This window comes from Sceloporus undulatus, chromosome 6 (genome assembly GCF_019175285.1).
Source record: "Sceloporus undulatus isolate JIND9_A2432 ecotype Alabama chromosome 6, SceUnd_v1.1, whole genome shotgun sequence".
NCBI lineage: Eukaryota > Metazoa > Chordata > Lepidosauria > Squamata > Phrynosomatidae > Sceloporus > Sceloporus undulatus.
In genome coordinates, this window is record NC_056527.1 from 13,627,847 (window position 1) to 13,650,933 (window position 23,087).

A 23,087-nucleotide genomic window follows, 5' to 3' on the forward strand; every position below is an offset into this window, starting at 1 on the left:
AAACATTGTTAAAAATACAAATTTGAAGCAATGTAAAGATGCTTATTAAATATATACTGTAACAAGTTTACCTGATTTGAAGATCCAAAATGATCTGCCTTTTATCCACATTTTCAGTGTAGACTTTAACACCATTAATCCTAAGGGGCTAAAGTAAAGATTTTGTTTTTAAAGGTTCAAATACTTCTATCAAAATTATTCTTAAAGGTAAATATATTGTTTCTTAAATAAAAAATATATCTGTGTCAGAAAATATAGCTTGCAGACTTCCTTTCACATAGGACATGTTATTAAGTACCAAGGTGGAGATGACGTTGGTTAACTACACTGGGACAGGGAGAAGCAATGTGCTAGAAGGAGACGGAAAGCAAGCAACAGGTGGTGAAGAAAAGACAACAAAGGAGGGAAAGTTTTTGGCTCCAGGCCACCTATTTCTTCTTTGCCTAGTTTTTGAGGGGAAGGGGAGTGGTCATCAGAACGACAACGCTCTTGGAAGGCTGGTTGGGACATGTGCTTGTTCCAAAGGACACAACAGTTGTCCAAACCTGCACACCCAGAAGTCCCCACCCCCTGGAAACCAGGCATAGGATAAGTGCCTTGCTTCAAGCTGGCAATGTTCTCTTCTTGACAACAATAACAATTTTATATTCCTTCAATGGAAATTGTGACTACTGTACTTGTCTAACAGGTTGTTACATGAACAGAGCACCCCAACTGGACTCTGGCCAAATTCCATTCAAAAGGCACACTATTCGAGAAAAAGAAAGCACCAGCATTGTGTAGTAAGACAGATATTTCTTTTCCAATATATACAATTATTATAAATCAGACCACCTACTCACCTGTGTCGAGTAAGAACTTTTTGCTACCTGGTCATTCAAGTGACCAGGTAGCAAAATTTTGTGAAGAAATGTCTCTCTTTTGTGCTTCTCCCCCAGTGCCAAGGGAATAGCTACAATGTATGGGCTGATCAATAAATATTTTAAGAACTGTTTTGAAAGACTAAGGGATCTTTGACACTTGCACGCGGTCTATAACGGAGATATCTAGTTCAAAAGAGGTACACACAGCCACACCACCACCATCATGGAATTTCAAAAAAGCATCTGCAGGAACAGCAATTACAAAGATAGCAACACCATCTCTAAGGCAAGGGTAGAGATAGGGCATCCTCTATGAATTGCTTAACTAAGCCTGTTACAGACAGCCAAAATAAAGCTGCTTTGAGTCACAGTGGAGGTATGGAGTTTCAATGATGCATGCGTCCTAAAAGTCCAGAAGCCACACCAAAGCCACGCTCCAGTCTGGAGCGTGGCTTTGGTGCAACTTCTGGACTCCTAGGATGCATGCATCATTGAAACACCATACCTCCACTGTGACTCAAAGCAGCTTTATTTTGGCTGTCTGTAACAGGCCTAAGTTTTCCAGCAGCCCTAGTCAGAATAACTCAAGGATGACAATAACTTCTGGAAGGTGGTATGTTGCCCATCTGTAATCTAAAGCCCAAGCAGTGGACCATTTTCATTGTTTTCCTTCCACAGCCTTCATCAGTCTCCTTTATTTTAAACGATCTTATTATGTGTTATTATGTATTCATTCCCACTAACTGCCAGTCATCTGGAAGGCACATCATCAAGTAGAAAGGCAAGAAAGAAGCAATTTAATTTTATCCTTCCCCTACAGCCTTTTTCCTTGTGTGTTATGTCTTAAAATTAGACTTGTAAGCCTGAGGGCATCCATTCCCTTTCTATGTAGCTTGAGAGCCACAACCCTTTTTGGCCGCAGCTTGAGAAATAAATTGTTTAAACATTAAAAGAAAAAAGGAATGAATACATTGTCATTTATATTGCCATAAATCATGTGTTAGTACTGCCTGGAATTTTTAGAAAATAAAATAGGAAAACAATATGAATCAAGTGCTCTATCAAATCTCTCCCAAGCTACACTGTACATGAATTCATTTTCAGAGATGCAGACAAAAAAATATACCCCACCTCCCAACATCATTCACATTAGCAAATTCAAAGATATAGCCGTGTTAGTCTGTAGAATCAGTAGGTAGAGAGATCTTGTAGCATCTTTAAGATTAACTGAAAGTAAGAAATTGGCTGTCTTCCTCTACGAAAGTCTACAAAAGCTTATGCTGCCAATTTCTTTCTTTCAGTTAGTCACACAGGTGCTACAAAATCTCTCTACATACACATTAGCAAATGTTTACAAGTGGTGTCAAAATTCTCCCCAAGTTATTTTTGTCCAAATGCTTATTGCATGGCTATTAGTTATAGTTAGCCAAAAATTAATACGTGAGTGGTGAGGCAGCCATTGCTTCTGCTCACTGAATCAGAACAGAGCTGAGCAGAGCAATCAAACAATATCTGCCCTGAGCAACAGTACTTTGATGCTTATGCATCTGTACACTGAATAAGTTTTTCCAAAGAACAGAATAACGTATATCCAATGTGTATCCAGAAAGGAAGAATCTTTTATTAACAACTTAAAAAAAATTGCAACATAAGCCGTTTTACACGTTGCAACCCTTCCTCTCCTGTTGTTCCATCACCACAGCAACAGCAATCAAACACCTGATCACCACTAAGACAGAAAATATGTCATCCAAAAAAATATGCAAGATGACAAAAACACACCACAGTACTGAAATATACCATGCCACTGCTGCAGAGTAACAAATTTGATTCCCGTACATATTTAGTTCGAAATGTACAGCACTGTGAATCACTGTAATGGAAGCAATGCATCAAAATAATTTCTTGAAATAAAAATATTTCTTCAGTTTAACATAGGTGGTTATTATCAGGGACTGCTCCCTTTCCCAACAGCAAGTTATATTCAGATATCTCAAGAAAAACAGGAAGGTCAACCCAGAAAAAACAATTATTTATTTTTTGGACACAGGCTCAAAGTGTGCAGACCACACACAGCCCAGAAAAATCTTACCTGATGTCCTACATCAATTTTTGTGAAACTGAAAGTACTCAGGTGACTGTTTGCTCCTCTGACTGCTGGTTCTATGGTTTCCCGGAAAAGTTTTTCAATAAACTGGCAAATGAAAGGCCACATGTGCTTTACAGTCTGGGAAAGAAAAAAGTATTTTGGAGGTTTTAGCCATGACACACAATCATGTGAACAGAGTATTTCATAAAAATGATAATGTTATGTGCAATTTACTGTATATACTCAACTATAAGTTGACCTCATGTATAAGTCAAGGGTAGTTTTGGGGGCCAAAATTACGATTTTACCATGACCTGTGGCTAGGTCAAGAGTAAAACTTGGAGGCTCCTTCAGTATGTGTATGTGTGCGTGCAGCAAGAGTGACTCCAATTGAGGCTTTTTGTTTCAGCATTCAGCTTTTGTTTCAGCCTTCACTTCTCAGGCAGTGAGGCACACAGGCAAGGGAACAACTCTTAAACAAATAGCAATATCTATCAGTCACCCAGGACTTTTTCTGCTTGGTTCAAGAGAAAAAAAACTGCATGGGGAAATCTGAAAGAGCTGCTATCATATTACCATAGTGACCCATACATAAATAAGTCAGCCTGGGATTTGGGGGTCAATTTTTGAGCATCAAATTTTTAGACTTATAGATGAGTATATAAGGTAGTCACTAGTTACGGTACCCCAGCAGCCTCTTAAAGGTTATTCCTAAAATTCATCTACAATGTTTCATATGCATCTTCTCAACATATGTCTTTCAATTAAGTAAGTAAGAACTTGTTGAAAATTAGCACACAAGTCCTATCTGAAGCTTTTTAGTAGTTGACTAGCAAAGTGTGGCCTGAATATCCTAAAGGCAACAAATCCTATCTGATCTTGAAAGCTAAACAACTTAGTCCTGGTTAGTTCTTGGATGGGAGACCACCCAATGAATACCAAGTGCAATACATTTCAGAAGAAGGAATGGCATGCATTACTTAAGAAAACCCTATAAAATTCACAGGTCGCCACAAGTTGAGGGGGGAAGGCGCATGTGCACACAGAGAGAGAGTAGAAATTATGGTTCCATAACCATTATCTGCACTACTCCTAAAAGCTGCAAGTGTTGCAACACATGTCTCCATGCTGGCTGTAAGTAAGCCCTGATGGGAGAGAAATATCAGGGAAATGCTTCATTTCAAACTGCACAACAAGACAGTACAGTCTGTTTCCCCAATTATGACATATAGAGACATTAGTTGGTTTATCATGCCAGGACCTCCTCCTGACCAAGGCAACACTTTCTTTGGAAAGGAATGAGTCTTGAAGTCTTAGCTTTTAGTGTTATTTGAGAATTAGCAAGAACTAATCATTACCTACTTCAAAAGGTACAGAATTTGACACACATACCCAATTCATTTGTAGCTCTTAAAGCCCAAGACAAGAGGTTCTGAGTTTCCAAAAGGAAGATCAGAAAGTGTGTAATGCAGCTTTCTACAAACTATCACCTCATAAATTTTAGTCTGCAACTCCCATCATCCTCAACTAGTCCCCAGGTTAGCAGAGGGTTATAGGAGTTATAGTCCAAACATATTAAAAATGCCATATTCAAGGAGGATGGTGTAATAAATGAGTGCTGGCCAAAAGGCAAGAGCAATAAGAAATAATTTTATTACAAACTTTTCTAGGCAGTAAGAATAATAGCTTACCTTATTTAGCCATTCTGCTCTTTCTGTGTCTGGAAAGTGAACCTAACAAAAGAAAGTTTCAAATTAGAACAGATGAAGTCACATTGACATATAAACGTTAGCGGGTGAATGTAAAAACATAACATGCTAAACTGTACCAAACAAGCTAGTGACCATAAAGAACATGAAAAATAAAGTCTGATCATCCTTGCTATTACTGGCTTAGACCAGGAGAGCACAAATACCTTTTTCCCCCCTTTTGCCTAAAATTGTTAAATCTTTTACTATTACTGAAAACAGGTTGTTTTGAATACAGGTTTTCTATAGCGTTAATATATACGGACAGAATAGCCTGAACAAAAACCCAAGAGTATGACAATTTGACTGGTGATGAGGCACCATCATTTCCCTGTATCTGGCCAAGATCTTGCTGATCAGTGTAACTAAGCCAAATAGCTAATGATGCTGGCAACGCACGGCAGCAGAAGTGAAATGGCCAGACAAAATAGTGATGGGGGAGAAAACACGGTAAACCATCACTATCAGGAAAGAAACCTGCTCTGGCATCTCTGGAGCTAGTTGGGAGCTGCCAAGGCAATTTTCTCTTTTGATGGGGATGGTTTTGTCTGCCTTTTCCCAGATCACTGCTGTGATGCCACTGTTGCATCAACATTAGCTACTTGGTAGAATTCAGAGACATAGCCATGTTAGTCTCAAATATCAGTATGCAATGGGAACTTGTTTCACCTTTGAGACTAAGGGTGTATCAACACTGCAAAAATAAAGCAGTTTGACACCACTTTAAGTGCCATGACTCTATCCTATCCTACATACTCCTGGGATTTGTAGTTTGGTGAGGCACCATAGCTCTCTGACAGGTCAGTCTGAATACTTCACCAAACTACAAATCCCAGGATTCCACAGGATGCAGCTATGACCAATAAAGTGGTGTTACCGTGCTTTGTTTCTGCAATGTGGAAGGGATGTAACTTAACATAAGCTTTTGTAGACCTGGTCTACATCCTCAGATGCAAAAGCTTATGCTACAAGTTCTTTCGCTCAGTCAGTGCTATAAAATCCCTTTGCATTAGTTATGCTTAATCAATTTGGCTAACTAACTTTGATCCATGATTAAGAAACCAGGGACATATGCTTCCACTATCCTTTAAGCTACTGTAGTGTGCGTACAATGAGGAAAGTAGGGAAAACCTCATCAGCTTGCCGACACAGTCTTCAAGCAAAGTCAATTTGGTTTTTGTCACTATGGTAGTTCACTGCAAGAAGGAGAAACAAGGGGGAAAGGACAACAGATCCAAACAGATATTGTTACAGCAGACTTCCAATCTGCTTGCATATACAGTTTTACTTTGTTTCAGACCCCTAACACCTACAGTAAAAGGGCTGTTTGTTCCAAATGCTAGTCATACTTAATGAGCTAAAGTACGTACATGAGATCTATCAATAATGTATATTGAAGGCTTCTAAGTATAAGAATATAATATTTTATTTATACATTACTGAGTTCAAACAGACAGGGCAATCGTGTCTAACACAGACAGGCAGCTATGGCAATAAAAGGGTGGTGTCTCCCTACAACTTTTTTCAGACCTACTCCTCTCTGTTCTATAAAATGTAAATGCCTTTGGGTTTGTTTGTTTGTTTTTGCTCTGAAATAACTTTATAAGAACCTTTATGAGAAAAGAATATAATCTATCTTGCAGTGACCATGAATCTAAATAACATGGAAGCAAGTGAGAAGTTTGTGGAATAGCATGAAATCTTTATTTAAAATATCTGAAGACTTCTTTAATATATAGTTTTAGCCCTTCTGTATATTTTGTATTCATGATGGCAAATCAAATGAAATCAATGTTCTTAGCTACCTTTCTGATCACCTCACATGACCTTAACCCTTCAGCTAACACAGTGAGTTCAAAAATGTGGACAGAGAAAACAGAAGTTTGTACTATTTCAGGATGCAGCAATCTAAAAAACCTCTAAATACAGGCCAACTAAAATAACTGTACTGCAATTCTTTAGTTTCATTCACAGCCAGAACTTCACACAGAACTCTTTTTATGCCTTCAAACTTGTGGGTTTTACCATCCTTTCATTTAAATCTGAAACCTCATTTTGAGCCACAAACCAATAACGGGACTAAGCAAAGGCAAGAGCTGAAGGAAATCATTATGATAAATATGCAGATATTGGTAGTAAGAACATTACTGATTTATCTCCATGTTTCAATGTAACATACTTGACATTCCCTCAATAACAAATTCAGTGCCTTGTATTCTGGAAGCCAAACAGAACTACCAAAAATAAAGTAGTGGCTTCTACATACTGTACTCATAGGACACCCCAAATATATAAAGAAGATATGCAGAATTCACACAAGTTGTGAATTAAACACACACACAAACATTTTAACCCCTGATCCCAATGCCTGATTATAATCTCTGAGTTCACAAAATACTCGTAGTAACCAAACAAAATAGGTCTAAGGAAACCCACTCAGTCTACCAAAGAAATCCTGCAGTTGTAACACAAAATATTAAGCTGAGAAATTGGGGGGGGGGGGGAATGAGAATAGATGGAGGGGATGGGAGGATGGAATTGGCCCATTATGTTAGTGTCCTACATGGAGAAGAAAATGTATTGTGAGCTCTATGCTCTTTATATAATAATAAGATCGAGTGTGTGGTAGTACTCACATTAGGCAAAATAGTCAGGAAACAACTTTATTTATTAAAATAATTTATGTATTTAAATGTATATATAAATATTACTTTAAATAATTTATATTTATAGAATCATATATAATGTTTGTTGCTATTATTTGGCCTTGAGATGACTGTGATTCATGGCGATCCTGTGGATGAGACACCTCCAAGAACCCTTCTTCTCCACTCAGCCCATGCCCGTGTCCTTTACTGTCCAGGTCTCACATTCATACATGGTGATGGGGAATACTACAGCTTGGACGATTATAACTTCTGTGCTCAGTTGTGTATCTTTATTCTTCAGAAGCCCCTCTAGTTCTTTCATAGCTGCCCTCCCCATTCCTAATCATCTTCTTATTTCTTGACTGCAGTCACCACTCTGATCTATATTTGATCCAAGGTATGGGAATTCTTAACTATTTCAATTTTCTTGTTGTCTAGCTGGAATTTATGTATCTCTTCTGTGGTCACAATTTTTGTTTTCTTTTTGTTCAGCATTAACCATTCCTTTGCACTTTCCTCTTTAACCTTCCTTAGTAAACTTTCCAAGTCTCTGATGTCTTCTGTTATTATTATGGTACCATCTGCGTACCTTAGGTTGTTCATATCCCTTCCTCCTATCTTCACTTCTTCTTCTTCTGATTCTAGGTCTACTTTTCCTGTGATGTTTTCAGCATATAAGTTGAACAAGTAGGGTGATAGAATGCAGCCTTGCCTGACCCCTTTGCCCACTGGGAACCACTCTGTTTCTCCAAATTCAGTTCTGACATTGGCCTCTTGTCCTTGGTACAGATTTCTCATCAGGACTGTCAAACATATAAATTTATTTAAAATGAATAAATAAATAGATTTGGGGCTAGGGTATAAAAGTAATGTCTCATATCTTTTTCCGTGTCTGGAATTTACTTCACTCCTCACCCCATCAAGGGGTTGTATGCATGGCTGAAAAGGCCCATGTTTCTCCCTGCCTGTCATTGTCCTATTTAGATAATGCAGGCCAATACCCCGGGGCCAGGAACAGGCAGACCACACACCATTCTGGCATATCCTGTCTGAGTTCTTAGCCGAATCTAAGAAGTCCAGCTGTGTGGAGCAGAGTTTCTCAGAAATGACAGCCAGCAGACTAGACATACATGCATCCTCTTACCTGCCACCACTGGTAGGTACACCGCCGGTCTACCTATCCTACCTGTGCATTCAGGCCTCGGGGGTCTGACTATCTCTATAAATACACAGGATGGCTAGATCCTTGAGCAGAAACAATTATCCTAAAAGGTACGTGTGCCATTTTGGTTAACATTTCTTTTGAGTCTTCTTCTATATGTTTCAAATGCCACTTCCCGCCAAAGGCTGTATTTCTAATGCACCATTATTTTGAGCTATTGAAAATGTACCTCAGCATTTGTAGGAAAACAGCTTTTTACTGTTTATTTCTTCTGCTTAAGTTCTTTTTGTAGCTCCGCAGGGCCCCAAATCCTTTTGCCCAGCTCACATTTAAGGCATCAAGGGCACACATATTTTATAGATAAGCATGCAAATAATGTGCTGTTCTGAATCAGACATCTACAAAGCACTAAGTGAATAGATGGCCATTCTTCAGTTCTTGTCCAACATATCTCCACTACAGTTATCTGCAGCCTGAGTCATTTAACTTTAGACAGACTTCAGACGTAGAGCAGGCTTGTATTTAAGCACTAGCCTAGTACTTACATATGACCGGGAACTGCATCCAGGTGAATGAGTGTTCAGGTAGGAGGGAGTACAAAGCACTTAATCTCTCTACTGCACTTACTGTAGATTCGAAGTGCTTTGTCACAGGAGGGCAACATGCCCCTGTTCTGCATCCCACACTGAAATGCAATGGCTGACTGTAATAACAATGGAACTTCTTACCTCTTTTTTGTTACCTCCAGCAGGCTATTAATTTCTGCAGGCATATTTATAAGGCTGTCCTAAGGAGGCACATACCTTCAGACCAAATGAACTAAGCCAAAAAGGTGTGCAATATTCGCCTAGAGAATGGCAGCCACTTGGGCAGAGCTGTGCTTAGCTGAGCACTGTTTTAAACAAAGAAAAGTCTAGGTCAAAATACATACAGTTGAAGCTGCACTTATTTTACAATGAATAGATGGAGGGCATGCTACTTAGAATCCAAAAAGTTACTGTGTACAATGGTACACATACTTAAACTGCAAGTGTCCCACAAAACACCAAACAAACTGACAAACCTAACAAACTGAAAGGAAGCAGCCAAAACAAACAAACAAACAAAAATAAAAATAACCCTGGTATTTTGATGCTAGACATAGATTAAGCACTTCGGAAATGTAGTACCAATGGCAGGTGTTGGAGAAAATAACAATTTCTAACACAATCTTATGGGGGGAAATGTGTTTTCCCCCCCCCTAAAGTAGAAAAGGATAAACTCCTCCTGCAATGCAATATGGTCCCACAGCTTCCTCTACAAACAAGCTAAATGTGGGTATTGAAGAAATAATCCAGTCTGAGAATGCTTTAACTGCCCTGGCTCAGTGCTAGGGAATCCTGGGAATTGTAGTTTATTGTGGCACCAAAGCTCTCTGACAGAGAAGGCTAAATGTCTCACAAAACTACATTTTGCAGAATTCCTTGTGCTAGGGCAGTTAAAGCTGCAATGTTTTTTGGATCTATGTAAGAGATTTCATAGTCAAGCCAGTGTGGCATAGTGATTTGAGTGTTGGACTATGATTCTGGAGATCAAGCTTCAATTCCCAGCTTGGTCACGTATACCCACTGGATGACCTTAGGTAAGTCACACTCTCTCAGCCTCAGAAGACAATGAATAACCTCCTCTGAACAAATCTTGCCAAGAAAACCCCATGATAGGTTTGCCTTATGGTTGCCATAAGTCAGAAACAACTTGAAGGTGCACACCAAAGAGAGAGTTCAAGTTATTAAAAGCCTCAAACATACATTACACCCATATTAGCATGATAACAAGAGCGTTAAGTAAGGTGATGAGCACTATTGTTACCTCTCCCCCTCCCCCCCAAAAAAGAGGTCTTCTGGTTACCTGTTTTAGGAAGCTTTTCATTAGTAGATAACTATCTACTAATTCACAAAATATTAGGGGGGGGGGGGAGAGGAAGACTTCCAAAATTAGGGTTGCTACTTATAAATTAAAAGTCCTGGAAAATAGAGGAATTATTTAATTCTGTCTAAAAACGAGGCATGGAAATGAAAATGTTAGAATTAGCTAAGTGATTACAGTACCACATATGCTTGACTATAAGTCAACCTCATGTATAAATTGAGACAGATTTTGGGGGCAAAATTATAGATTTTGATATGACTCATGGATAAGTCAAGAGTAAAACTTAGGGGCATGTAACAAAGGATGAAGTAAAGGAAAATAATGCCAAAGAACGTGGCAAAATTATGGCAGCCATAAAACTGTTTTGGCTCACACTAAAGGCTGGATGGAAGAGAGAGTAGAGGGAGGTCAGTGCTTCCAGGACAAATTGCATTTTTGCCTTTCACCAGGGGATGGTTCTCCTCTTTTATAAGAGTTATAGTACTTTCACTAACCTGTGGATAAGTCAACCTAGGTTTCTGGAGTCAGTTTTCTGACTAAAATTTCTAGACTTATACATGAGTATATGCAGTATGCCAAACCACTTCCAACATTATCAGAATCTAGCTTTGATAATTTTATATCTCTGTACACATATCTTAAGTATAGCATAATGATTATTAAAATGTGTCCACTAATGTCTCACCCTGTCATCTAGCCCTTTCAAGTCCACATGTATATAACCCTTCTCTAAGAACTATTGGCAACCTGCATAAATCACTGATGTGCACTATTGGGAATGAGTAACTAAAAACACACTAGGTTTTGTTGCACTCCTTCTTGCCTATCAGTTTGAGGGCATACTTCATGGCACTAAAGCTATCTAAAAGCACATAACCTGGGTCCAGCATGTTTTATATAACACATTTGCCAATATGAATTCTCTCACCCTTTGTAAGTAGAGCACAGCTTAAGATTCTCAGCTGTAGCACCGAAACCTCTGCACCTCTTTAAAGAGGCTCATGAGTCCACTACTTCAGCAACACCAAAAGGTTAGTGATATTATTTTTAAAAAAAAAACACTTTATTTTCCTCTGTTTATTTGCTGCAGTTTTCATGATAAGACAGCTTGTGTTGTGTCATCATTTTTGCTATGTATTTAATGCTGCATTTCAGTTGCATTTTAAAAGGCTTTCTTTTCTGAAACAAAATATGGGACAGAAATTCTGAAAATAAATTTGTATTCAGCAGTTCATCTTTGGAATTGACATTCATGAAGATGTTCTCCATGTTATGCAGTTTGTCCATAGAAGTAAAGTACAGCCTTACAATGTATTTCTAATGTGATCTCCAAGCTGTTCTTGGGTAAACAGTCAAATGGAGCCTATTGTGGAATTTATTAGCTACTCATGCTCTAATAAATCTGTTAGCATTAAAGGTGCCTCACAACTCCTTTTTATTTCACTGTAGCAGAACAGCGGGGCTGTCCTTTTGAAAGGAGGAAAGTAGTGGTAGATGTGTAATTACTTTCAAGAGGAGATATAGAGAGCCTTTACTATGTTATTCTATGCTAATAAAAACTATTACACCTTCTACTGAAATGTTCCCATTTGTTTGCCAGAACACATAGCTAGATTTGCTTTTAAAAAAATGTCCCATCCCATTATAGTGCAAGTCAATAGCTATCTTGATCAGGATTTATGTAAGTAATTTATAAGAAGCCAAAGCCAAAACTGCAGAGCCATACTGTTTACAGAGAAACGACAGCACATATTTTATTACCAGGCAGATGGAGAGCTTGGTTTTGAAAAATACTTAGTCATGAAACTACACTTTGCAAAAAGTTTATTCCAAACTCAGGCCTGTGAGCTGAAATGATTCATACACAGAGAACATTAATACAACAAGAATCTGCAGCAACTAAAACAAAGTTGGGGGAGGGGGTGCTAAGGAAGGGAAGGAGGGGCTGGGATGTTCTGAAAACATATTCCAGTTGACTCTCCTCCACATTTGTGGCTTTGACTTTTGCAGATCTGATTATTTGTGCTTTTGATTCATATGTTCTCTCTAAGAATTTCTAGGTCCTCCAGCACAACTCTGCCAGAAGCTGACCATAGAATTGTGCTGGAGAACCTAGAAGGTCCTAGAGAAAACACTTCTCTAGGCATTTGTAGGTCCTCCAGCATGATTCTGTGATCAACCTCTGGTAGATGTTGGTCACAGAGTTACACTGGAGAACCTGGAAATTCCTAGAGATGTGTTTTCTCAGGTAAAAAGAACAGTGGGGTGTTTTTATTTGCGGTTTTCCTCATTCACAGAGATTCTTCACTCCTAATGCCAGCGAATGTGGAGGGCCCACTGTATAAAGAGCTTTCTTCTTGTGTGCCCTCAAGCCGTTTCAGACTTACGGCAACCCTAGGACTACCTTATCACAGGATTTTCCTGGCAAGTTTCTTCAGAGGGATTTGCGATTGCCATTTGCTGAGGCTGAAAAGATATCACTGGACCAAGTTCACCCACTGAGGTTCCATGGCAGAGCAGGGATTCAAACCCTGGTCTCCAGAGTCATAGTGAAATACTCAAACCACTACACTACACTGCTAGTTTGAGTGAAAATGTTTTGTTACCACTTCAAACCTTAGGCACATCGCAACACCTCTAATACATGCAGAGGTAAGAACTTGGCTACTTGGCAAAGAATTGTCAAAGCTAACATCTATTTCAGTCATTAAAAAAAACACTAGTGTGCTTATCTGCACATGCATCTTGGGTATATTTAGCAGCTGAAACAACAAGGAAGCTGCCAGCAATAACAATTTAGATAGTAAACCAGATGTGCAGAATGCCTATGCATGATGTTTTCTAAAATTAAGCATTCATAATTGTATGGCCATAAACGGATGAGAAAAAACTACCATTTATCTCCATGTTTAAGCAATGAGATCAGCACAAGACCAACACACTATTTTCATCAAAGCTTAATTTTAACATTTCCCCCTTTAACAATATGTAAGATAAAAGGAGATAAAACAGATAATGATTCAGGACTTTACCCTGAAAGAGTTACAACAGAAATCAAAGGGCCTCAACAGCTAAAATGAAACCGGATACCACACCCCTCTTGATTAATATCTGCTGCCAAAAGACCAAGCTTCTCCGTACTGTAACAAACATAACTAATCATGTTTCATGAGCATGCATTTTGAAACAGTCTCAAAGTGTGTAAAATGAGACAGGAATGCTTAAATCAGGCTGGAATCTTATGGCTCTCCAGATGTTGTTGCACTGTTAATAGCCAGCATAGCCAATGCTGAGGAATCTAGAGATTTGCAGTCTAATGACTTCTGGAGGAACACATAGTTCCCAGCCCTGATTAGATTAACACCAGACCAAAGCAATAAACTTCAATAGATGAGGTGGCTACTTCTTCCACCTCCATTTCCTGATGTCCTTTCAATTGGAAATGCCAGGGATTGAAATATGGACCTTCAGTGTGTTCTACCACTGAGCTTTGCTGTAAGTGTTTCTACAAACTCTCTGGATACAAAAGGTAAGAGAAAGGCTAATGAAGATAAAGAGTTTATAAAGGATGTACCAACAGCCATCCATCTAATTTTGAACTGTCAAATTACAACGTTATAATCTGTCATGTCATGAGTTTTTTCTCACTACATTGCATATCAAAAGTAACCTTTGACTTTTTCGTCAGTCAATAAAACATTTTGTCATTTTTTTTAAAAAAAGTAACCTTCTATGAAGCAAATGGCACAGTGTTACAAAAGAGCATTAGCAAACACCACAACTCCGCACATTCATTTTTGTGGAAGACTGCAGATCTACTTTCCCAATTAAGATGAAAGTTCAACAATGTCTCTAAATATTCTTGTTACACTGAAACGTTTCAAAAGTGCCAACTTCACAATATGCTACTCAGAAGCAAAAATTACATGACCTTGCCTGCATTAAGATTAGTAGGTTTTCTTAAAATAGTAGTTCCTAAATTTAGTAAACATGGAAGAGGTTTTCCACTCTGCAGATTTTTTTTAAAAACCATGTAGTATTCTTGTCTTTCAATATAGTCACATAACAGTTTGTACCTATGGTATGCGGGCACCCTACTGCTAATTTCTCTCTATTCATGGACAGTGTTAGGCTTAACAGCAAACACATTCAAGAACCTCTCATAAACTTGCAATCAAACCATAGAAAGACTAGGCATTTGACCGTGCATTAAAAACTTACGGACAGGGTTAAGATCTATCACAAAAAGAACTTTTAGACAGGATTACACAAGATTAGTCAGACGCCACGTAGCTCTCAAAGAGTATTACACTAAGAGTCCATTTGAGAAAGCTATCCGATAAGGAGAGCACTGTCCTGTTCTAAATACTTATCCAATTGATTTCAACACTGGCATTCTATTACCTGACCCTTTGCCACAATTCACTATATATAGGCCTGTTACAGACTGCCATAATAAAGCTGCTTGGGGTCTCTTTGGAGGTATGCTGTTTAAATTAAATGATGCATGGGTCCTAAGAATCCGGAAGCTGCACCAAAACTGCACTCCAGTGCTTAGGAATGGAGTGTGGCTTTGGCGCGACCTCCGGACTCTGAGGACCCATGCATCATTTAAATAGCATACCTCCAAAGAGACCCGAAGCAGCTTTATTTTGGCAGTCTGTAACAGGGCATAGTTCTATTGAGAGACCCAGGTCTTATCTGATGTACCTGTATCTTGCCAAAATGCAGGCAGAACAACACATCTGGTCAGAAAATTGTGGTCCCAATCACACTGCAGAAATAATCCCATTTGAAACCATTTTATCTGCTATGGCTCAGTGCCGGGGAATCCTGGGAATTGTAGTTTATTGTGGCACTAGGGCTCTCTGACAGAGAAGGCTAAATGTCTCACAAAATTACAGTTCCTAAGATTGCATGTACAGCACTGTGTAAATTTACAGCGCTTTATAAATAAAGGTTAATAATAATAATAATAATAATAATAATAATATAATTATTATTCCTAGAATTTCCTGGCATCGAGCCATGGAAGTGAAAGCAGTCTCAAACTGGGTTATTTTTGTAGTGTGTTTTCGACCTGTGTCTCTTTACAGAATTCAAGTTCAAATTATCTGCCAAACAGGAACCATTTGGCAGAACTGGAGAAACGGCACACCAAATCAGTCTGCACTAACCAACTACCTGGATGGATTCTAGTGTGAACAAGTTACCAAACATTTTGCCATGTTTGAGTTTGAGTGACAGGCTTCAATGCAAATCAAGATTTTAAGGGCCAGCAACTATTTAAATGTCCCCACTCCTGAGACTCACAAGTAATTATACTCATTGTCTCCACTATATTGTTCCAGAATAAAAGCATATGCTCACTTACTGTGGAGGTAATGATCTCCACAGTAGACTAGCACCAATCTTCTCTCACTATACTGGAATCTGAAAGTATAATAAAACTGTAATAAAAATTATATTCAACTTTATTCTATTCATGTTCACTTAGGTCCAACACACACAGCAGAAATAATCCTGTTTGAGACTGGTTTAACTGCCTTAGTTCAGTGCTAGGGAATCTTGGGAATTGTACTTTATCATGACACCAGAGTTCTCCTGATAGAGGCGGCTAAATGTCTCACAAAACTACAGTTCCCAGAATTCCCTAGCATTGAGCCAGAGCAGTTAAAGCAGTCTCAATCTGGATTATTTCTGCAGTGTGTTGTGGACCTTACTTCAACATTCAACTTTTGTTTGTTGATAGAATACTATATCTGCCCCTATAAATACAAGCTATTGCTTTAGGAGCATACATTAGAAAAGTTTCAATTATGGTATACTTCTAAAAAATTCCTAGTGTATTTAGGCAGTCAAGAAAGCAGTCAATCTTTTTCACTGCTGTACTCTGTGGTCCGTTAACAGATGTGCCACAAAGACAGATCAATCTTCAGGGGTTTGATGATGCAGTATAGATGATGCTGAATGTTTTGAGGATCCTGCCAGGGCTGCAGACTGAATAATATGATCTTCTGATCCCCACTACAGGCCACTGATTGTATGTTAGCTGTTTTATACACGGCTGGAGAACCAGACAGAAAGGAAGAAAAAAGAACAGTAGAAGAGAGGGAAAGGTGCTTGGAATATACCAGCCAGGTCTATTTTTGTCTCAGGAGCAGTGTAGTCATTTCCCCTAAAGAAATGGTTATATAAGCCATACACATACAAAAAGCTGAAAAGGAAAATCTGTCACTGAGTTTACATGCTGTTATGCCAATCTCCACAGACAAGTCCACCGACAGAATAGGAATGTAAAGCTGGACTGATTTGTACATCATGTAGTCTATATCTGAAAATGAGCCAGTTATGTTGTGACGACACTTGTAGTCACATCAATAAAACAAGAGATAACATTATTAAATTTCACTAAATTTTGGGCACAGTCCAGGTAAATACTTTGACTGATGGGACTATTTGCACCAGCAGAATGAGAATGGATAATCCCCTCCCTCCGCTGCAGCCCATACGCACTTAATTCTTGTTCCAGAGGACAAGGAAAGCCTCCAGAGCTAATTATCAAGTGGTGTGGAGAACTACAAGGGGGAAGGAAGGAGAGGGGAAATTCGGCTGCACTAATGGTTGTATGCCAGAATCATGCCAAGTATAGTCCTATGTAAATAAAATTTCCAGCCTAACAGTACATGTAGTATCACCAATGCCATATTTTTACTCTCCAAGGTATAACAAACACAGCATATTTTTCAAGTTTAAAATAGTAACAGTGATCAGAACACTCTTAGCTCAAGCAATTCAGGTGTTAAAGTACACAATTTCTCTGCGGTTTTAAAAATACAGGCAGGATTTGACAGGATGTTTTGTTTACTGTTACACATTCCCTATACAGTTACTACATTAACTCAATTTAAGATGTGTAACCAACCACTACATGAGCTGAAGAATCCCTTCTTCAGGGAAGGAGATAGGTGAGAACAGACAATACAATACAATTTTGCTTACGGACTCTGACCAAAGTATCTAAAAAATGTCCAAGTATTAACTAGTAGAAACAAACCTACAAATACACTAGTGCATTCAAATAAAATCAGCTAAAATACAAATGTACTTATAGACAGGCAGCATATTACACATCAGATTGCAGAGACCTATCTTCCAGCACCCTATTTTCAACATTTAATATTAGATCTTGCCCTGGGTAATTTGTCTGCACGTAGTAAAGGCAGATGCACAGAATCGAGTCATGATCTCAATTATTTGCGAGTCTACATCTTCAAGCAGTAATGTCAAGTAATAATTGGTTGGTCTTCCTGGGAATTTCTGTAAATTTAGGTAGATTAAAGGGGAGCAAACACCTTGATAGAATGAGCAGTACAATGTAATGTTCACAAGTGATTCAACTGAAGTATCAGAACATAAACATATCTGATTCTCATAAGGGAGCTACTTATATTTTTCTTCTAAACCAGCAGAAGGCTTAAAACAGGTTGCGGTGAAGGCTGAACTAATTATTATTATTATTATTATTATTATTATTATTATTATTATTATTATTATGCTTTATTTATATAGTGCTGTAGGTTTACACAGCATAGTGCTGTATATACAATCAATAAAATAGATAAAAATAGATAAAAATAAGCCTGCCTATGGCATACATTCTACAAAATAATAAAACAATACATATGAATACTAAGGAGGCAACAAACTAAAAACATCAAATAATAATCATGCCCTTAGTTTGGGTATTGTTAGCACAGGCACGTTACAGACCACCATTTAGTACGGGTTAGGAAGGGTCTTACTTTCCTAATTGGCCCTGTCTCTAGTACGCAGGAGCGCATAGTAAATGGCAGCAGCCGTCCACACAGGTGCCACCATCTTTACGTCTTGGACACACAACGTCCAGGCGGCGGCGGCGGAAGTGACGCCGCGAGTGCACGCCTTGCGCCTCCACTTCCGGGTGCCAAGCGCCATTTCGGTGCTTCTTTTTAGCTGCACCGGGAAGTCTGGCCGCTGGGGCTTCTTGGCGCAGCTAATGACGGTGGCGACAGACTGCCTGCTTTTGGGCAGTCTGTAACACGCCATAGTCAAATAGATTGGTCTAGCAAAAGTCACTTCCAAACCTCTTAAGACTGGGAAAACAGACAAGTGCAAGGTAAGTAGGGGAGGCCGACTTGGCACAGAATAGATGGAGAAAAAGTGAATTAGGGACACATGCAATAGGACTTTTCAGACCAGTAATCTGAGTTGATCAAGTTGAGACTATTGTACTTTGGCCACATAATGAGAAGGGACAGATCACTAGAAAAAAACAATAATGCTAGGAAAGGTAGAGGGTAGAGGAAAGAGAGGAAGACCACAGACCAGATGGATGGACAAGGGCTTGCAGGATCTGGGCAGGGCAGTGAAGGAAAGGGATTTTTGGAGATGTCTTATCCACAGGGTTGCCATGAGTTGGAGTCGACTCGAGGGCAGCTAACAATAACAATACTGATAACCCCTATTGCTAGGAAAAACACTCAATAGAACAATTCCTTTTAAAAAGGAGAAATGAGGAGGAGAGTCTTGGAAAGCAATGAAAACAGGAGGGGAACTCTACTGTTCAACAGCATGCTGTATAATTAAATCACAACATCAATTAATTCCAATGGAATAGCAGAGGTGAGGAGCAGATGGGCATATTTAGTTCATTCAGCATGTAATCAAATATATAAATAAATGCTACCAGAAATGGAAAAAATATGTTGATTGTATTCATACACTAGCAATGCTCTGAAATTTAGTAATGAACTGTAGAACTAGACAAATAAATGAATCTAAGTTAGTGTACTGCAGACACAAGATGACAGTCAGTTCTATCTTCTGACATTTCAGTATGTGGCAAAAATACCAAATAACCAAATGAACAACCAAACAACCTCAAAACATTTTCACTTATATGATGAGGTCTGACTTATTTTTTGATCACCACTACCTGATAAGTCTCACACCAAAAGTTGCTTCTGAAAACTGAGGGAACTGGCACATAACTTCTTCTCAACTGAGAGTGAACATCTCAGATTTTAGAAGACAGGCCTTACTGTACTCCATTAGTTAGCATCACCAAGTTAAAAAAAATACCTACAGTTACAGTACTTCATAGTTCTTGAAAGACCTAGAAGATTATTACCTTTTGATACAAAGGCACTACAGCATTTTTTCACTGTAAGAAAGTCTGAAAAGAGGAAAAACTGTGCAGCATAGCATGACAGAAAAATTACATCATATGGATTGTCCTATTTTTGTTACATAAGTATAAGGGGGACATTTGATATTTATTTTATTAGTTACTGTGAAAATATCATATGACATTTTACACTGGCAAAATCTTCTCACAAATAATCAAGCATTTCTTGTAACTACAGAGCCACATTCGTGCACATTACCATTATTTTACTGCCTCTAGTGTACCCCATCTCATTTGATGACAGCTTTGTTAATGCATGCAGAATTTAGCTCTCAGGAACATGCTAAGGCACAAGTCCACATATTTTTAGAATTACACTATTATAGGATCAGGGCAAAATCGTAGTGTTGATATATACAGGATGCAATGGAACACTTAATGCTGCATCACAATTATACAACATAAGTCAACCTCAAATAAGGACATTCATGCTGACAACTAGTAGACAGTATATAAAGGTTATGAAAACAGAATCCTCAAGAACTATGCTATGAATTTCACTAGTTAATATAACCATTATTAAGAATCTGATGCATCTTAAAATGTGTTTTACTTTATGTCAGGAAACATAATTTTGTAATTTTGACATGCAAAAGGGTTTGCCTTTGAACTGGAGGAAATGCAGCTCTTAAGCCATGGTGTTATATGATAAGGACAGCCAAATGACAATGTAATACTCATCATATGACAGTTATTTTCAGCCAAAGACAACCCACAGTCTCGTTTTAGTAACCAATTCTGTATATATTATTCAACTGAGTTAGCCCACAACTTCTACTGTTTCACAGTTCAATCTCAAATAAATTTATATTCAGAAGTTCTACTAATTCTAATTAAACTTGTTTCTCAAAAAGTATGTTTACAGCTTAACTTACTGTACAAGTTAGTTGCATTAAATAATGCAGCTAACATCTAAGAAAATATAACTACAAACTGAGAAACTTACTGATGGAAATTTTACAGCTACACCAAGAATGAGTTGAAAAAATAATATTGCAGTGACTCATTACAAAGGAATGCCTCCCTAAAGTTCTTCACAAAGTTTATTATAAACATACAAGTTCAGCAAGAGAAATGGGTATTTGTATTAGGCAGACATGACTACTGTACTTTGCCCAGTGCTTCTCTTGCAACTGAGCCTAACAGAAAAACATTTTATTTCTGAGTTTATGATCATAGTGAAAGTCCCACTGAAACTGATAGGGATACAAATTATTTAAGATTAGGAAATTAAATTCTAACTGTGGGTTCCATGCACATTTACCAAGTAGTCCAAATGTGATAAGTATGATTGATTCCTATTTAGTATGGATAAGACTGCAGCCGAAAAATTGTAGAAGAAAGAATGTGACTTGGTTACCTTTCTAGATTATTAATAAGAAAAATATCTGAAGAGACAGACAAATTTGCACAGCTTTGTAAGCATTTGGTAAGCTCTGTTTAGTTTAAAGCTGTTGTCCCATATTGTTGCTGCTGTTTGCTTTCAAGTCATTTCTGATTTATGGCGACCTTAAGGCAAACCTAAAATGGATTTTCTTGGCAAGATTTGTTCAGAGAGGCTTTGCCTTTCTCTGAGGCTGAGAGAGTGGGACTTACTCAAGTTCACTCAGTGGGAATCTGAACTCTGGTTTCCACAGTTGTAGTCCAAACCATGTAGTCAAACCATGCTGGTACTCTCAATCATATATACACATAGCTGTTAAGTGAAGCTTACTTCTGAGGAACTATATACACAACTGTCATTTAAAATGATTTTGCTACTGAGAAGGGGGGAAGCAAATATAATAAAATTCAAACCAGATTATTTCTCTCCCCAAATGTAAAGCTGAAACAACATTATTATTTTAGTTTAGTTCCAGACAATGCAGATGTGTCACTTCAGAAACTATTGATTATAACTTCCAGCAGCCTCCACCACAAGCTATAATAGCTAGGGCTGATAGGAGTTATAAACCAACAACCTCTGGAGGACCCCACCTACCCAGCAATTTTAGTTTGCATAGAAACATAGCCTTGAATAACAGCAGCTGAAGCAAAGGATGAGAGAATTTTAAAGCTTCTGGTCCATGATATACCCTTCTAATAAAACACTCCAACGATATACACTCCCAAGAAACACAAAATGGCAGAACACCCTTAGTTGTTACCTACAGTCTCCAGCAATGACCATTCAAATGCATCATCAATGAACTACAACCAATAGAGCCCTCTACAAGCTCTAGGAGACATGTCTTTATTTGCCTACAGATAGCCTTCACATCATACATCCAAATGTCGTATGAAGAGCAGCCTTAGACTCAGAGGCAGGAAGAGTGAAGATCAGAGGAAGGAACATTAACAATCTCAGATATACAGATGACACAATACTACAGAATGACCACAGAAGATCTATAAGATTTTTGGTAAGCAGATTTATTGCTTTTACACATCTGTATCACCTCGTCCAGCCCTTTTAAGGCAAGGGACAGGACTTAAATCTTTCTGGCTCCTATTACATGGAATCTATCCCACTCCCACAACTGTATAAATATGCTTTATAGACCAAAGTTTTAATATCACTCTACAGTATCTGAAAAAGTGAGTTTACATGCATAAAAACTCGTGTTATAATAAAAAGTAGTTAGTCTCAAAGGTGCGGCCATATTCCTTTTTTCTTCTCTTCCCTTTCTCCTTCTTATACTCCCAAGAATGGGAGCCGTGACAGAATATCAAAGTTGTTAGACTCACTATCAGAAGGGGTTATATGTAAAACTTATTAAATTTAGCTAGTGATCATGGGAAAGGGCATGGAATTTTGTAGAACAACTAGCCTGTTCTCTGACTTACAATGCTTATTGAGATATCCCCCCGATTTTCCCTTCTAAGAATAAAACATGTCAGTGGGTAAACCTGAACATGAATAATGTGCAAAAGTGTTCAACACTGAGTACCAATGGCAACATTACCAAAAAGAATGGGACATTGTTTTCCTCTCTTCTCTTGATGCCTTCTCCTCCTATGGTTAGGCTTGCCATAACCCGGCTGCACCCGTGTATTTCCCGTTTTGGGGGGGCCCGGCCCCCTCCCGGCACGGGTGCAGCCCAAAAACCGGGACCCCCTTCCCCCGGTTGCAGCCAAGTTGCTGCGGCCTGAAGGCCTCGCTGCCTTCCTCCTCCGCCTCGGGGAGGCGGGGAGGAAGAGGAGGACAGCGAGGCCTGCCTGGGGCGGAGGAGGCGCCTCCCCGCACGCCCGCACCACCCTCCTCCTCCGCCCCCTCGCCCCCAGGCTTGGCGCCCGCCCGCATCATACAGCAGTGCCTCTTGCGCGTGGGCGCACGGGGAGGAGGAGAAGAGGGGGCGGAGCAGGCAGGGGAAAGTGGCGCGTCCACGCGGGGAGGCAGGGAGGGTGGCGCGCCCGCGCGCAAGAGGCGCTGGCTCTGTCCGCCTTTGCCTCCCCGCGCG

General features: G+C 39.0%; 1 protein-coding gene across 5 annotated transcripts in view; it reads right to left on the reverse strand.

Annotated features, from left to right (window-relative positions):
* Positions 1-23,087, reverse strand: part of ESYT2 (extended synaptotagmin 2) — an 85,714-nt gene that overhangs the window by 55,404 nt on the left and 7,223 nt on the right. For all 5 annotated transcript variants that reach the window (XM_042472121.1, XM_042472123.1, XM_042472120.1 and 2 more), the window contains exons 2-4: positions 4,644-4,685; positions 2,956-3,090; positions 72-148 (exon numbers count right to left, since the gene is read on the reverse strand). In XM_042472121.1, the coding sequence (XP_042328055.1) occupies positions 72-148; positions 2,956-3,090; positions 4,644-4,685 (254 nt within the window). The remainder of the gene's footprint in view (positions 1-71; positions 149-2,955; positions 3,091-4,643; positions 4,686-23,087) is intronic.